Below are 18,952 nucleotides of genomic sequence, written 5' to 3'. Positions count from 1 at the left end.
TACACTCCTTGGCTTACAGCCAGGCAAATACCTGATATTTGGTGTTATACTACCTTTATTTAGTTAGCAAAAATTATATTTGAATGCATTTCACTAGATAATTTTGATATATTGTTCAAATTATTTTAATTCCTTTAAAATTAAAAATCATATTAGGATATTATGAATAATTGCTCACCAAAAAAGCAAACATTTATTCATGGGTTTTATTAGAATTACTCTCAAAGCTATCTGAAATAAAAATAATAAAAATGAATTTTGACCATATGGCTTATGACTACTGTTACCCTAAAAGTTATTCTTCAACAAGAAAATAAGATGAAATTCACTCTGAGCATTCTAAGTTTCATGCTCTTAACAATAGCTCGTGAATGTGGGAAATAAGAAAATTGAAATTTCATAATCTACTGATTGACCTTTCCAATCTTTATACAAATTATCAGCTACAAATACAAACTTTTGCTCAGATATCTAACCACTAAAAATAAAAATCAAGGTATGAGAAAAGGAACAGGCAGTAGTATTCTTGGAAAATCTTGAACACTTCTACAAAAACTGCCTTCTTGAATTCAAATTTAATTTTTTTTTTTTTGAGACAGAGTTTTATTTTGTCACCCTCCGTAGAGTATCATGGCATAGTAGCTCACAGCAACCTCAAACTCTTGGGCTCAAGAGATTCTCTTGCATTAGCCTCTCCAGTTACTATGATTGCTGCCATAATACCTGGCTATTTTTAGGGACAGAGGTCTCTCACTGGCTCAGGCTGGTCTCCAACTCCTGAGCTCAAGCATTTATCTTCCTCAGCCTCCCAGAGTGCTGGGATTTTAGGCTAAGTTCAGCCTTTATTAAACTAGTGGCTCAGGTTCTTCCTCTACTATAGTTGTGTAATATATAATATATATAGATACACACACAGATTCAAATTTAAGGTAATAGAAAAATAAAAGAAAGTATAATACCTTTTCCAAACACCTTGGCACACTGATTATCAGGAGTTTGGCACTGTCCATTATAACAATATGCAGTTCCCAGCCTGCACAAATGGCCATTCAATGCATAAGTGTCAGGAACACATTCACTAGATGTTCCGTTGCAATACTCTGTAAAGTCACACTCTTCATCAGTACTGTTTCTACATGGACTGCCTGCTATTGATAACTAGAAGGCAAAAGAAATGGAAAATCATGTTCTGTGAATTACTTTTCTCAATTTCTAACTGAAGAGACTTGTCAAATAAAATATATTAATACTGATTTTGAGGGAATAACAGAGTTACCAAAGGTGTGAGTTATCTAAAACAAACAAACAAACAAACAAACAAACAACAACAGCAACAACAACAAAAACCCCAAAAGAACAGGTACAGTGTTCATTGTGAATCCCGGAAAAAAGTATCTGTCTCAAAGATATAAAAGAATCCCTTCTGACAGAGGATTTTCAAATGCCTACCTGTATTAAATTTCACATCTTGAAGCAATCTGATTCAACTAGCATTTGGAAATATATGAAACAGATGAACAGCCTTGTTCTATCAACATAGAAGAATATATTGCCTCTACCTGTTTGTTCATGAAGAGACCCAGATCCTGAACATTTGCTTTCAGTCCCTTGTTCTGACACTTACTAGCTATGTGTGTGGGTGAGATGCACAATCTCTTTCTCTTACATTTACTTGGGTATACTACTACAATTGTGTGGTATATCCTTATAACACTTGCAATATTATTCAGTAACAAAAAGGAATTAAGTTATTATAAACATCACAACATGAATAAATCTCAAATGCATTATGCTAAGATGTATAATTCATGTTTTCAGATATCATATGATTCAATTTGTGCGATATTTTTGCAAAAGCACAAGTATAGGTGTAGAAAACAGATCAGTGCTTACAAGGGGCTCTAGGTAGAAGTATGAATTGACTACAAAGAGCACCAGGGAAATTTTTTGTGTGTGGGAGTGAAGGAATCACCTACCGTTGATTATGATGAGAGTTATAAGTTTGTTCTAGTTCTTAGAAATAATCGCTAACAGAATTTTATTGTATTATAATAAATTATACCTTAATAGAAAAATTGAGTAAAAATCATATTTAATATATTTCCATACAGGTGGTGATTTTAGCAGAATTAAAATTATACATAATTTGGCTTGGCACCTGTAGCACATTGATTACAGTGTCAGCCACCTACACTGAGGGTGGCAGTTCGAACCCGGCTTGGGCCAGCAATGAATGACAACTGTGACAAAAAATAGTCACACTCTGTAACGGGTACCTGTAGTCCCAGCCTTTGGGAGGCTGAGGCCAGAGAGTCGCTCAAGCCCAAGAGTTTGAAGTTAATGTGAGCTGTGATGCCAAGCACTTTACCAAGGGCGACATAGTGAGACTCTGTCTCAAAAAACAAAACAAAACAAAACATAATTTGCATTATGGAACTTTCCTTCTTGTCCAAATGTATGTCATGAAGATAATATTACATTTATACATGAATATTTAGCCCATATTTACTAATTCTTGTACCATATACAATACCTATTCCTGTATCAATGAATGTCGCTTCCTTCTATTATGTGTGTGATGTGCATTTTACTTATAAATATGTAAGAATTTTTTTCATAATCTGTATTGTACATATTTTGTCAGCTATTCATTTTATAATTTTTAATAATTACTCATTTATCATTTATTTGACTTGATGATTTGAGAGTTAATAATTTTTTATATAATAAATGTATGGGATATTGTCCTCTTTATCTCAGTTCAGGACATGGTAACCTTTGTGGTTTCAACACTAAAGAATATAGTCATTTCTTGGTGCCCATGGGAGATCAGTTCCAGAACCCCCTGGGATACAAAAACCCACAGATGCTCATCCATTATACAAGATGGTGTAGTATTTGTATGTAACCAACATATCCTCCCACATACTACAAGTCATCTCTAGATTATTTACATTGCCTAACATACTGTAAATGTTATATAAATAGTTATACTGTATTGTTTAGAGAATAATAACCAAAAAAGTCTCCACATGTTTAGTATAGATGGAACTGTTTATTATTTTTCTTTTTCTTTTTCTTTTTTTTTTTTTTTTTGGCTAGGGCTGGATTTGAACCCACCACTTTTGGCATATAGGGCCAGTGCCTTACCCTTTTGAGCCACAGGTGCCACCCTATTATTTTTATTTTTTTATAATTTTTTAATTAAATTATAGCTGTGTACATTAGTGCAGTTATGGGGTACAATGTGCTGGTTTTATATACAATTTGAAATACTTTCATCAAACTGGTTAACACTGCATTTTCTTAGTTACTATGTTAAGACATTTATATTTGACACTTAGTAGATTTAGCATGTACCCTTGTAAAATGCCCCATAGGTATGATCCCACCAATTAACCTCCCTCCACCCATCCTCCCCTCTCCCTTCCTGCTCCTCTCTCCCCTTCATCTTGGGCTGTAGTTGGGTTATAGCTTTCATATGGAAGTGTGGGTGTTTATACATTGGGTTCATAGTAGAGCTGAGCACATTGGATACTTTTCTTCCATTCTTGAGATACTTTCCTAAGAAGAATATCCTCACCTGGTGGATTCCACAGATGCAGAATACAGAGATAAGACTGTAGTCAGCACTAGTCTAATATGACTTTTTAATTTCATAATGTTTCATATTTATTAGTATTTGATTATGCACTCTGTATTGTTTAACTGAATTACTTCCATATTATTTTATCAATTCCACATTGATTCAGTTAATACAGCCTTCTATTATCACAGTTTAGTTTCCTTTCTACAAAAGTTGGCAACTTACCTCGCATTTTGGTGTACAACATGGTCCAGAACCACATCTTACTGAGCCTTTCAGTTTACATGTCTTATAATCACAGCAGTTTTTAAATTGACATTCCTAAATTTTAAAAAGAAACATTATTGTATTTCAATCACTTAAGAGCTCTTGATTCTTAATGACAAGTTTCAATTTAAGATTCTGTTATGTTTAACTTTTTAATTATGCAGTCTAATTTTATTAAATGAAGCTTTACTATTTTATCATTTCTAGGGTGTCCAAAGCTACAAACAAATGTAAGAACTAAATAAATAATATCTAAGATAGCAGTTGAAACTTTACACCTTTTATGTTTACTTGGGTGGAGCTGGAACATATTCTTCTTAGTAAAGTATCTCAAGTATGGAAGAAAAAGTATACAATGTACTCAATACTATTAGGAAACTAATATATAATCACCCACAGTTTCACACAAATGATAACACACAACTATTCCAGAATGAAGGAGGGAAGAGGAGAGAGGAGGGAAGGGTGTGGGAGGCTGGGAGGAGGTACAGTAATTGGTAGGACCTCACCTATTATGCACAATGCAAGGGTACATGTCAAAACTATTAAGAGTAGAGTATAAATGTCTTGACACAACAAATAAGTGAGGTGAAGTTTGTTAAACAGTTTGAGCAAACATTCCAAATTGTATATCAAATCAGCACATTGTACCCCACAAATGCATTACTATACACAGTTATGATTTAATAAAGTAATTTTAAAAAGCAGTTGATCAGTAGCATTTATTAGCTAAAATATTTGGTAATTAGCTCATAAATTACCATCATGGAATTTCTCATATCCTTATGAGAAAAAAGGTGAGTTTCCAGGGGAATCAAACTTTCCTCAATTGTCTTGTTTGTAATTTGCTTATTGAATATTGTTTGCATTTTTTTTTTAGACAGAGCCTCAAGCTGTCCCCCTGGGTAGAGTGCCATGGCATCACAGCTCACAGCAACCTCCAACTCCTGGGCTCAAGTGAGTCACCTTCCTCAGCCTCCCAAGTAGCTGGAACCACAGGCTCCCACCACAACACCCGGTTATACTGAATATTTTAATTGTAAGTAATCTTAAGGTAGAATGAAGCAACAAGTATAATAAAATATATTTAGTATATTACGATGTATTTATAGATTATGTTTTAATATAATAGAAATTAATGAAAAAGGAAATGCCCATACATAGAGTATATATATAATAAATACATATATTTATTTTTTGCAATTTTTGGCTGGGCCTGGGTTTGAACCCACCACCTCTATCACATGGGGCCAGTGCTCTACTCCTTTGAGCCACAGGCACTGCCCCATATTTTTACAAAGCCAGTGGCAGTCAACTATTATTCAAATTAAGGGATAATTTAAAGAGCATTAAAAATAAATATTGTTCATATAATTTCCTTGCACTTATGAGGTTAGACAATTAAGCTTGTGAACTCACCCTAGAAAAATTCCTGAAAATCTCATTGTTGAATATCACTATAGTCACCTTCGAGGTACTCCCCCTGGGAAGCTATCCTCTGAAGCCAGTATCTAGTCCACCTTTCAAAGCAATTCTGGAACTCTTTTTCTGAAATTGCCATCAGAGCTAACATTGCACAAGACCTGACAAAGAAGTTCGCGAACTAATCCTAGAAAAAGTGCTCCATACCTCATTGTTGAATATCACTACCATTACCACATAGCCAACGGGAGTATTTCAAAGGTGACCATCATAATATTCAGACTTCATATGCCATACTTTTATATTCTTAATTTTTTTCTATTTAAACATTTCTATTTACTCAGAGTTGTAGTTTTAAGATGTATTCATTTTGGATTTTTTGTTTGCTTTAACTTATATGTATATGTGCATAAATGTATATTTATAAAACCACTGTAAAAATTATGGAGCATCAGTTAAAGTTGTAGTTATACTCTCCAGATTCTCTAGGGGTAATTATTTTGTATATTTTAGCGTTTAACCTTCCAAAGTTAAATATTGATATTGAGTGTGATTTATAATAAGATAATTGGAAGAAATGCTCTAAAAGTTTTCATTATCACTTCCCCAATTACCAGAGAGTTTGTGTATAAATTTTCATTTATTCTGTGAAATTTTATTTTTAAACTAAATAATTGAGTATTTTGATTATTCTGTATAGCAGAACTTTTTGTTTTTATTTTCCTTTCCCTATTAAATGATATGAACAAACTTTATACTTTAATACCAGTTCATTGTTTAAAAAATATATTTATAACATTTCTTTGCAGTCTATTATTTGTTCTGTTAATGATGCCTGTTATTTTGAATAACATGTCATGTTCTTTTTTCCTTTAGGACTGTTTGATTTTATGTCTTTATTACCAAGACTTCCACTGTGTAAGACTTTCCTCTGATATTTTATTGATAATGTTAAAGCTTATGGATTTGTTCTTTTTTTCAGATACATCTCATTATATATTGTGGGGTTTTGTTTGTTTTTATTCCATAATTTATTCTGAAGAAAACATTATTTTTAAACTTTTTTTTATTAAGTCATATATACATAGATAATGAATACATTTATGCCTTTTTCGGATTCAATGTTTTGATTATTTGTACAAATTGGAGTGCTTACATCCTACTAATTAACATAGCTTTCACCTCATTTACTTTTTCAAATATTTATCACTGGTAATATTTATTAATAAAGGAATAAATAAGTGCCCATACCCACATGTGTATGAGTGATTTGGTTCACAAAACAGAGCTACTATTTGGGTAAAATTGAACATAGTTATGAAGATATAATCGTCAATGACATTCTGATGAAGACCACTTAAAAACATATCTATTGTTGAACAAGTTATCTTTATTGCTTGTTGAGGCAAAAGAGAACATACACCATGGGTAATCATGGTATACTCAAGTAGAAAGGTATGAATATAACAAATTATAAGATTCAGGGTTGTGTTAAGTGATTTGGAGTTAAAGGAAGATAGACTTCACTCTAGATTGAATGCTGTAAAGATTCAAGGAGCAATTTTATGGCTGGGTATTTTAATAATTCTTATCTAAAATGAGAAAATATTAGCCCATTGCTAAAACTGAAACTGATAAGGAAGCAGCAATTACTCAGCTGGGATCAGAGAACACTTAGTCATTTTAATGACTGAAACAATGTTCAAATTTTGTCTGTGTTCAGACATCATTAAAGAGTGTCCTTGTTCTTCTTTTTTGACCTATCATAATCATGGAATTGCCTACTCTGATTCTGACCTTTTATGAAAGTTTATGTTCACACACACAAAAAAAGAAAGTTTACGTTCAACAAAAGAAGAACAAGGTTCATCTTTAAGGGACAGGCCAACTCATAGAAAAACCCAGGTCTCACTGATGATACAAAGGCTACCTGATCCTGGATGTCAGGGACTTCTTCTCCCTTTCATATGGAATAAAAAGTACCAAGTTATTACTTTGTACCAGCAAAAATGTGAATTGTTACTGATTTTAGTTCAAAGATTGTGTTTTGATTACTGCTGATAAGGACATGTAAATAGCAGCTAGCGGGATGTTTTACAAGGTGAGTTTCTCTTTAGTAACAGAACAGTTATGACTATTCCTGGTATAAGTTCTTATTATGCCATCATGTCAATTATTAATATTTATGATGATTGATATGCTTTTTTCCCCTACTTTTTAAAATTCTCTTTTGAAGGCTATCAAGACTGTTGTTCTGTCATGTGTTTTTTCCACTGGAAAAAAACCAATCTCCAATATAAGTTAATTTTAAAATATAGTTAGTTACACTTAAAATTTAGACTTATATATTTAAGGATTTATGTCAACTATATACATTCTATAGTATTCCCTTGTGCATCCATAACAGATTATTTTATTCATTCATTCATTGAAAGACAGTTAAGTTGATTCCTTAGCTATTATGAATAATGCTGAAATGAAAATGAGAGTGCAGATACCTCTTTGACACATTGGTTTCATTTCCTCTGTATATATGCAAATACCCAGTAATAAGATTATAGGACCATGTAGTCACTCAATTTTTAACTATTTGAGGAACCTCCAGACTGTTTTTAATAAAGGCTAAATTTATATTACTACCACCATGGTTTCCTTTCCTGCACATCCTCTCCAGAATTTATTATCTTTCTCCTTTTACATTTTTAAATATTTTTTAACATTTCAGCACAGAACTTTATTTTGATTTTTTTTTTTTTATTGTTTGGGATTCATTGAGTGTACAAAGAATTTGGTTACAGTGATTGCAGTTGTTAGGTAAAGTCCCTCTTGCAATTGTGTCCTGTTCCCAAGAGGTGTTCCATACACCCCTCCCTCCTTCCCTGTCCCAGATCCCTCATTCCCCTACCCCCCATCTACTGCCTTTAATTAGAATTCAGTACACTGCTTCTCCATTCTTGTGATGCTTTACTATGAAGAATGTGATGCAACTCAATGCAGGTTAATACAAAAGATGTAAATATACATATATCACAGCTTGTTAATCCATTCCTGGGTTGGTGACTATTTAGGTTTTCTTTTTTTTTTTCTTCAGAGAGGATGCCTAGTAATTGCAGAATCAAATGGGAAGTCTACTTTGAATTATTGAGGATTCTCCATACTTTCCTCCAGAAAGGTTGTATTTGCAGTCCCACCAGCAGTGTAAAAGTGTTCCATTCTCTCCACATCCACACCACCATCTGAAGCTTTGAGACTTTGTGATGAGGGGTATTCTCTGGGGTTAGGTGATATCTCAGGGTGCTTTTGATTTGCAATTTTCTGATGATCAGGGACAAGGAACATTTCTTTAAACATTAATCATTTGTTTATCTTTGTCAGAGAAGGTTCTGTTCATATCTCTTGCCCAGAGGTAGATAGGATTGTTTCCTCTTGTTTTGTTGATTAATTTGAATTCTTTGTAGATTCTAGTTATTAACTGTTTGTCAGATTCATACCCTGAAAATATCTATTCCCGTTCTGAAGGTTATCTTTTGGCTTTACTTGTTGTGTCCTTAGCTGTACAGATTTTTCAGCTTAATCAAGTTCCTTTTGTTAATTTTTTTGTTGTTATAATGACTGCTGAAATCTTTGTCATAAAATCTTCCCCCAGTCCAACATCATCAAGAATTTTCCCCATTCTTTCTTCTAAGATTTTTATCATATTGTGTCTTAGATTTAAGTCTTTTATCCATCTTGACTCAATTAATGTAATGAGTGAAAGGTGGTTTTCAGTTTCAGTCTTTTACATATGGTTATCCAGTTCTGCCAGCACTATATGTTGAATAGGTATTCTTTTCCCCAATTTATGCTTTTGCTAGTTTTATCAAAGATCGAATGGTATGTAGATATTGGTTTCATCTCTTGGTTTTCTCTTCTGTTCCATATGTCTGTGTCTCTATATTTGTGCCAATACCATGCTATTTTGATTACTGTGGAGTTGTAATATACCCTGAATTCTGGTAGGTTGATGCCTCTGGTCATGGTTTTTATTACTAAGATTCGCCTTATTTATATGGAGTATTTTCTGGTTCCATACAAAATGAAGTCCTATTTTTTCAATTATTTTTTCAAACTATGATGTTGATAGTGGAATTTCATTGAATCTGTAGATTGCTTTGAGTAGAATAGACATTTTGACAATGTTGATTTTTCCCAGCTAAGAGCGTGGTTTGTTCTTCCATTTGTTGTGTATTCTGCAATTTCTTTCATTAGGTTGTCATAATTTTCTTTGAAAAGATATTTCACCTCTTTGTTAGGTATATTCCTAAGTATTTCATTTTCTTTGAAGCTACTGTGAAGGGAATTGTGTTCTTGATTTGCTTCTCAACTTCGCTGTTACTGGCATATACAAAGGCTACTGATTTGTGGACATTAATTTTATACCTTGAGACATTACTGTATTTTTTTTATGACTACCAGATTTTGTAGTTGAGCTCTGGAGTTTTCTAAGTATAAGATCATGTCATCAGCAAAGAGGGCAAGTTTGACTTCTGCTCCCATTTGGATGCCCTTTATATACTTCTTCTGACTGTATTGCATTGGCTAGAACTTCCAGCATAATGTTGAATAATAGTGACAATAGTGGACAACCTTGTCTGGTTCCAGTTCTAAGTAAAAAAAATTTTCAATTTTACTCCATTTAGTATGTTGTTAACTATGGGTTTGTCATAGATGGCTTCAGTCAGCTTAATAAATGTGCCACTGATGCCTATTGAGTGTTCATGTTAGGAAAGGGTGATGAATTTTGTCAAATGCTTTTTTGTCATTTATTGAGAGGATAGTATGGTCTTTGTTTTTGTTCCTATTGATATAATGTTTATGGATTTGAGTATGTTAAACAAAGCTTGCATCCCTTAGATGAAGCCTACTTAATCATTATATATAACTTTTTAGTGGGTACTTGAATTCTATTGTCTAAGATTTTATTGAGTAATTTTGCATTGATATTTATTAGTGTCATTGGTCTGTAGTTCTCCTTTTTAATTAGGCACTTTCCTGGTTTTGGAATTAAGGTGATGTTTGCTTTGTAGAACATGTTGGGGGAACATTCCTTTCCTCTCAAAGTTTTGGAATAGATTCTGAAATATAGGTTCAAACTCAATTTTGAGTGTGATAGAATTCTGAAGTGAAGCCATCTGGTTCTGGGCTTCTGTTTGTTGCAAATTTTTTTATTGTTCCTGCAGTCTCAGTGCTTGATATTGGTCTGTTAGAGAAATCTGCTTCTTCCTGGTTAAGTCAAGAAAGGTGCTTTGATTCCAGGTCGTAGTCCATTTCCCCCACATTGTCAAATTTCTGGGCAAAACATTTTTGGTAGTAGTGAGAAATAATTTTTTGTACGTCTGTAATATCAGTTTTTATTTCCCCATTTTCCTTTCTGTTTGAGATAATTAAAGATTTTACTTTTCTATTTCTGGTTAATCTGGCCAATGGTTTATCTATTTTATTTATCTTTTGAATAACCAAATTTTTGTTTCATTAATTTTCTGAATTATTCTTTTCTTGTAAATTTCATTTATTTCTGATTTAATTATGGTTATTTCTTTTCTTCTTCTAGATTTAGGATTGGGTTGCTCTTCCTTTTCCATTTCTTTAAGATGATTCACTAGGTTATTGATGTACTGTCTTTCTGTTTGGGGGATATAGGCATCTAATGAAATAAACTTTCCTATTAGTAGACTGTTTTTGCCATATCCCACAGATTTTGTCCCAGAAGCTTGTGTCTTCATTATTATGTTGAAGCAAGTTTATGATTTACTTTTTTATCTCTTCCTACACCCAACTGTTATTCAGCATGAGGTTGCCTTTTCGTGGGGATGAAAATTTTGTTGTAGTTTAGTTGCACCTTAATTTCCTTGTGGTCTGAGAATATACAAGGTAAAATTTCAATTCTTTTGATTTTTTTGAGGTTTTATTTGTGTTCTAGGAGGATACAATTTGTGTTGTCGGTGTCCTAGGATACATTCTCCTGTTTTGAAGACTGTTCCACGGGCTGATGAGAAGAATGTATGTTCTTTACCTTTGAGATGGAATGTTCTGTATGTCTATGAAGCACAGTTGTTCTAGGGTCACATTTAAGACCCTTGTGTCTTTGTTTAGTTTCTGTTTAGAGGATCTGTCCAGCTTTCTAAGAGGAGTATTAAATTCCCCTGCTAGGGACTGGTATGATGGGATATCATATTTCTCAGACTAATTGAGCTATGTTTCATAAATCTGGAAGCATTTATGTTGGGTGCATAAATATTTAAAATTGAAAAGTCTTCTTGTTGTATGAAGTGTCCATCTTTTTCTTTTTTTACTTTAGTTGCTTCAAATACATTTGAATCAGAAAATAAGATTGTAGCCTCTCATTTCTTCATATTTTTCATTTTCTGGAAATATTGTTTCTCATCCCTTAACCCTGAGTCTTATGTTGTCCTTTGAGACTTGGTGTGTTTCCTGCCAATAGCAAATGTATGGCTTGTGCTTTATGATCTAATCAGCCAGCCTGTGCCTCTTCTTTAGGGAATTCAAGTCATTAATATGTATTGGGAGAACTGATACATGTGGTAGAGTTCTATTCATCTAATTTTGTGAAAGTCCATTGGTTAGTTTTATCTTTTGAATTATTGTGGAAATTGGGTTTTGTCCTTTTCTTTCTGGGTGCTTAGTTTTCTGGTGGTCCATACTGATGGTTAGTGTGTAGAATAGGTATAAGTATTTCCTGTAGAGCTCATCTTGCTGTGGCAAACTTTCTCAATGTTTGCATGTAGGTAAATAATTGGTTTTCCCCATCAGTTTTAAAGCTTAGCTTAACAGGATATAGAATTCTGGGTTGAAAATTGTTTCGTTTAAGTAGGCTAAAGGTAGATGACCATTCATTTATGGCTTGAAAAGTTTTATTTTACAAGTCTGCAGTACATTTATATTCTAGTTCTAGAAAAGTTCACTTGTACCCTTGTTAGACAGATATATAGGTGATCTTTCCAGTCACCCTTCCACCAGCCAGCCGCCCTTCTCCCCTCCCCTTCTCCACCCCCTCCCCATATTCTTGGGCTAGAATTAAGTTGTATCTTTCATTTGAGAGCTATAAATTAGTTTCATGTATACAGCTATCATTTAATTTTAAAAAAAGTACCTGGAGGAAAATTAAAAAAAAAGAATAATTAAAAATAAATAAAACTTGCTTAAGAAAGAAAAAAAAATAAGTCTTCAGTACCCTGATGTATTTGACTCTGTAGGTCAAATGGTGATTACTCATGGTAGTTTGCAGAATTTTCTTTTTCATCTTGATTTTGGATAAGTTCATGACAATATGTCTTGGAAAAGTTCTATTTGAATTGAATCAGATATCCTCTGAAAGGAATGTGTCAGAATCTTTGGTGATATTTGGGAAATTTTCATTTATGATATCCTCTAGAAAGGCTTCCATTCTTCAGGGGCATTCTTCTTCTTCTCTGGGATACCGATAACTGTTATGTTTGAATTGTTCATGAAGTCCCATAATTCTGTCAGTGAACATTCTTCTCTCTCTCTCTCTCTCTTTCTCTTTAACTGGCTGAGTTAGCTCAAGAGTTTTATTCTCTACCTCTGAGATTCTTTCTTCTGAATTGTCGAAGCTGGTATTGATACATTCTACTCCATGTTTAAGTTCCCTGACTGACTTCTTCAATTCAAGGTCTGCTGTATTCTTTCTATAGTCTTCATATCGTTCAGATCTTATTTGATTCTGTTTTTGAATTTCCTTTTGGTTATTTTCTGCTTTCTCAGCAATTTCCTTCATTGTTTTGACTATCCATATTTTAATTCTCTTTCTGTCATTTTTAACATTTATTTATAGGTGGAATCCTCTGCAAGTAGCTACCTCATGGACCCTTACAGGGGTTGCTCTGTTCTGGTTTTTAATGTTGCCATGATTTTTCTGCTGTTTCTTGCTCATGAGTGTTTCCTGTTTATCTGTATCCTTGCCCTAAATTTTTCTTTCACTTTTTCCTGCTCTTTAAGTTACTATTCCTCTGAGCCAAGGTGTTGATGTGTCATTTTGGTAAAGGACTAAAATGAAGAAAAGAGTAAAAATCATAAAGGGATAAATGACAAAAAGAGAGAGAGAGAAAAGAAAGGAGAGGGGAAGAGTAAATGGGAAGACTGACAAAAAGAAGAGAGGAATAGAAAGAGAGAAATAAGAGTAATTGTGGTGTACAGAAGGGTATTTTGACCCACACCCACAAATCCCAACTTCTGGGGGGGGGCTGGGTTGGATGAGTCCCTTGACATCTGGAGCTGTTTGCCAGAATGAGTATATGCAAGACTCCACCTCCACCAATAGAAAGGCACAACAAAAATGCTATAAATCAAAGCAAACCTTCACAAAGAATGGGGACTGAAGACCCCATTTTTGGCAGGGAAGGACACCCTAAAAAAGAGGAAAATTAAGAAGTAAACTGAAGGAGTTAGAACAAAGAAAGTCAGTTAGTTTACCTTTAAGCTAGCCATTGATAAATTTCTTTCTTTTTTTTTTTATTAAATCATAGCTGTGTACATTAATGCTATCACGGGGTACAGTGTGTTGTTTCTATACACAGTTTGAAATATTTTCATCCAACTAGTTAACATAGCCTTCATGTCATTTATGTGTTAAGATATTTATATTCTATATTTAGAAAGACTCACATGTACTGCCATAGGACAAACCATAGATGTGATCCCATCAATCGCCCTCTCTCCACCCATCCTTCCCCTTCCCTCCTCCTCCCTCTCCACTTTCCCCGTATTCTTGGGCTAAAATTGGGTTATAGCTTTCCTATGAAAGCTATAAATTAGTTTCCTAATAGGGTTGAGTAATGGTATACTTTTTCTTCCATTCTTGAGATACTTTGCTAAGAATATTCTCTAGCTCCATCCATGTAAACATGAAGGAGGTAAAGTCTCATTTTTTCTTTATGGCTGCATAATATTCTATGGTGTACATATACCATAATTTATTGATCCATTCGCAGGTCAATGGGCACTTAGGCTTCTTCCATGACCTAGCAATTATGAATTGGGCTGCAATGAACATTCTGGTACAAATATCTAGCAAATGGTGCTGGACAAACTGGCTGGTGACCTGCAGAAGAATGAAACTGGATCCACACCTTTCAGCACTAACTAAGATAGACTCTCACTGGATTTAAATTTAAGACATGAAACTATAAAAATACTAGAAGAAAGTGTAGGGAAAACTCTTTAAGAAATAGGCCTGGGTGAATATTTTATGAGGAGGACCCCTTGGGGAATTGAAGCAACATCAAAAATGCACTACTGGGACCAAATCAAATTAAAAAGCTTCTGTACAGCCAAAAACACAGTAAGTAAAGCAGGCAGACAGCTCTCAGAATGGGAGAAGATATTTACTGGTTACGTCTTGGACAAAGGTTTAATAACCAGAATCCACAAAGAACTCAAACGTATTAGGAAGAAGAGAGCAAGTGATCCCATCTCAAGGTGGGAAAATGACTCGAAGAGAAACTACTCTGAAGATGAGCATGGAGCATGGCCTACAGATATATGAAAAAATGTTCACCATCCTTAATCATCAGAGAAATGCAAATCAAAAGTATCTAACACCAGTAAGATTAGTCCATATCACAAAATCCCAAAATCACAGATGCTGGCATGGTTGTGGAGAAAAAGAGAACACTTCTGCACTGGTGGTGGGATTGCAAACTAATATGTCCCTTTTGGAAAGTCATCTGGAGAACACTTAGAGAATTAAAAATAGACCTGCCATTTGATCCTATAATTCTTCTACTAGGTATATATTGAGAAGACCAAAAATCACATTGATAAATTTCCTATGTGAACAAGTTTCTGGCCTTTCCTGAAACTCTGGCCTATTGGGGATACAGCTTACACCAATACCCTGCTCAGTCTATGAACACTCTGTGAACACTCTGAGAAAGTAAATGGTCATAAAAGAGATTATGATAAGACCTAGAATAGATACACCTTCTAGGTCATTTCCTGCCCATTAAACAGACAAAACAGATACCCATTGTGTATATTTGCATTTGGCTGGGAGAGAGACCAAGGCAACAACTCAAGGCCTGAGTTACAGTCAAAAGGGCTTGCACTCCTTATTGCAGAGGAAAATCCTCTGTGGTGGTGATGAGAGGAAAAAGCCTCTCTCCCACTGATTCCTCAGAAGAGATGAACAACAGTGGTGTTTTACTCCACTGTGACCTAACAGAGCTTAATAACACCTCCCTAGGAATCTGTGTGACTCCAGACAGGAGGCTTCCCCCATACAAGGCTCAAGTGTACACACACACACATATTGCTGTACACTGCCTGGGCTACACATGATTTTCTGGGGTATGAGATGCTAATCAAAAAGGTAATACAGCATATAAGATGGAGATTGGTAGCCTCTGTGTTGCTGAGGAGACATAGTACCATCTTCCTTATTTCTTTGTCTTTGCCCACAGGGCTTGAAGCCTGAAAGTAGCTGCCACTGTCATTGTTGCCCCCCCCCAGCCACCACAGCCAGCTGGCCTCTGCCTGAATGCAAATACTTGCCAATTCTCCATTGTTTTCATACTCTTCTTGGTGTCCTGAAGTCTCCCAGTACCTCTGTGTGCTCCTAAAGGGATGTTTCTGGATGGAGCCCACAGGTTAGAGGTACCTGGAGTCTTTTCTTTCCAATCTCACCATGCCCAGCTGCAAAGAAGCTGTCTCTAGTCTGCCATCTTTGTCACCCCACCTTCATCTTATTTTTTTAAGTTTAAAAATGTATGTATTATTTCTTTTTATTAAATCATTAAATTATAGCTGTGTACATTAATGCATTCGTGGGGTACAATGTGCTGGTTTTATATACTATTTGAAATGCTTACATCTAATTGGTTACCCTCCCTCCACTCATCCTACCTTTGTCCTCCTCTTCGCCCTACATCTTGGGCAGTAGTTGTGTTATATCTTTCATATGGAAGTGTGGGTGATTATATATTGTAGAACTGAGTATATTGGATATACATAACAAAATACCAAAACTATAGATGTTGGCATGAATGTGGAGAAAAGGGAATACTTCTTCACTGATGGTGGGAATGCACACTAATATGTCCCTTTTGGAAAGAAGTTTGGAGGTCATTTAGGGATCCAAAAATAGACCTGCTGTTTGATCCTGCAATTCCTCTACTAGGTATATATCCAGAAGACCAAAAATCACTTCTTAACAAAGATATTTGCACCAGAATGTTTATTCATAATTGCCAAGTCATGGAAGAAGCCCAATAAATCCGTGAATGGATTATTAAATTGTGGTATATGTGTACCATGGAATATTATGCAGCCTTAAAAATGATGGTGACTTCTTTTATGTTTACATGGATGGAGATGGAACATATTCTTCTCTGTAAAGTATCTGAAGAATGGAAGAAAAAGTATTCTTTCATTTTGGGGGATAATATTATTCTATCAGCTGTGACATGATATTTCATTTGGATTTCAAATTCAATTACTTTGATGATTAGTAATTTTCTTTCATATTTTTATACTCTCATTGACCATTTGTTTTATTTTGGGAAATGTCTACTTAGAACCTTTGCCCATTTTTAATTGAGCTATTTTTTTCCTTCCTTTGAATGGTTTGGAATCCTTATTTTCTTATATTAACATCTTATCAGATGTATAGACTGCATATATTTTTTCCAATTCCTTAAATGGCTTTTTCACTCCATTCATGATTTTCCTTGCTATCCAGAAGTATTTTGGTTTGATATAATTCCATTAGTATATTTTTTCCCTGAGCTTTCAGTGTCATATACAAGAAGAAGAAGTCATTGTCAAATCTAATATTGTGGAGTTTTCCCCCTATGTTTTCTTTTAATAGGTTCAGACTTTTGTTTAAGTCTTTAATTCATTTCATGCTGACTTTTTATATAGTGTGAGACAAGAATTTAATTTCATTCTTTTACAGATGAATATCTAATTTTCCTAATACTGGTTATTAAATATACCATCCTTTTTCCACTTTACATTCTTGGAATTTATGTCATGAATCTGTTGTAACTGTGTGGCTATTTTTTCTGGGCTCTTTATATTTTTTTTCATTGTTTTATGTCATTACCATTCTGTCTTGATAATTACAGTTTTGGAGTATATTTTGAAGTAATGTGATTCCTCCAGCTTTTACACTTTTGCTCAGGATATTTTAGATTTCTAGGGTCTTTTGCAGTTTCCCACAAATTTTAGGATTTTTTTCTATTTCTGTAAAAAATGTATTGGAATTATGAAAGAGATTAAATTGAATCTGTAGATCACTTTAGGTAGTATGGACATTTTAACAATACTATGTCCTCCCATCCATGAACATGGCCCGTCTATCCATTCATTTGTGTCATCTTTAATTTTTATCAATATTTTAGAATTTTTAGTGTATAAAAATTAAATTATCCTTAAATTCATCTCCAAGTATTTTATTATTTTGTCACTGTTATAAATGGAATTGTTGTCTTGATTTATTTTTCACATAGTCTATTATTAAGGTACAGAAGCAATGCTGAATTTTGTATACTGACTTTGTATCCTGCAATGTTACTTACTTTATTTATTAGTTCTAATATTTTGGTGAACAACTTCTACATATCAGATTATTCCCTCTACAAACATAAACAATTTAACTTCTTTTCCTATTTAGATGGCCTTTATTTCTTATTCTTGTAGAAGAAATTTTATTTCTTTACTAGTGTTAGTGGGGCTTACCTATTTTATTTATTTATTTATTCTACAAAGCAACTACATTTGCTTCCAGATTAGATATAGAATGTGTGCTAACCATGATGGCGTTTCGGAGCCTCTGGAGTCAAAATTGTTAGCACAGATTCTTTGTTATCACAGATTCTGTATACATTCTCTCTGTAAAGTCTTGACTTTCATTTCATTTAATTTTCATATATTTCAAATTACTCTCTAATTTTCTTTTAATTAGCAAAACATTCTGTAAAGGATTAAATTCTAAATATTTTCAGATTTACTTTTCATATAGATATATTGCACTGTTAACCTCTGCTGCTATAGCACAGAAGTGGCCATAAACTATAAGAAAAATGAGTATGTCTATATTCTAATAAGACTTAATTTATAAAAAATAGTCAGCAGCTGGATTTGATCAACTGGCCTCGACTCTGATGTAGAACATCCCTCATACAGTTACTTCACTGGTGAGAGGAATATGAGACACTTATCCACCAAATGACCATCATAATTACCTGAGGGCTGCTCAATCGCTTTTGAGCACACTGAGGTCTCTCTGCTAATGGCTTAGCATAATACTGAGCTCATAGTCTGTGAATGTAGAAACCCACAGAGTACAGACTAAACTCCTTCAGAATATATTGTTTTACTTCACATTTCATTAAAAACAATCAGTATTTATTATTAGGTAGATGACATCACATTAGAATGCAACTTGAGCACAGTACTACTTATCAAAAAACTAAGATAGAGTTCTGAAATAGCATCAACTATACAAAATTTCCCTAAAAATAAAAGCCCAAGACCAGATGGCTTCTTGTAAGAATTCTACCAAACTTTTAAAGAGGAACTAGTACCCATACTACTCAACCTTTTCCAAAATATAGAAAAAGACGGAATACTACCCAACACATTCTATGAAGCAAACAT

At 34.0% G+C, this 18,952-nt stretch overlaps 1 protein-coding gene across 1 annotated transcript in view; it reads right to left on the bottom strand.

The window, feature by feature from the left end:
- ADAM18 (ADAM metallopeptidase domain 18) overlaps positions 1–18,952 on the bottom strand; it is a 188,263-nt gene that overhangs the window by 55,561 nt on the left and 113,750 nt on the right. The window contains exons 13-14 of the mRNA XM_003803189.1: positions 3,812–3,907; positions 960–1,158 (exon numbers count right to left, since the gene is read on the bottom strand). Coding sequence (XP_003803237.1) covers positions 960–1,158; positions 3,812–3,907 — 295 coding nt within the window. The remainder of the gene's footprint in view (positions 1–959; positions 1,159–3,811; positions 3,908–18,952) is intronic.

Source organism: Otolemur garnettii, unplaced genomic scaffold (assembly GCF_000181295.1).
Source record: "Otolemur garnettii isolate 467f Iridium unplaced genomic scaffold, OtoGar3 scaffold00284, whole genome shotgun sequence".
Lineage (NCBI taxonomy): Eukaryota > Metazoa > Chordata > Mammalia > Primates > Galagidae > Otolemur > Otolemur garnettii.
Note: the sequence above shows the minus strand (reverse complement) of the source record. Positions and strands in the feature narration are given on the sequence as shown.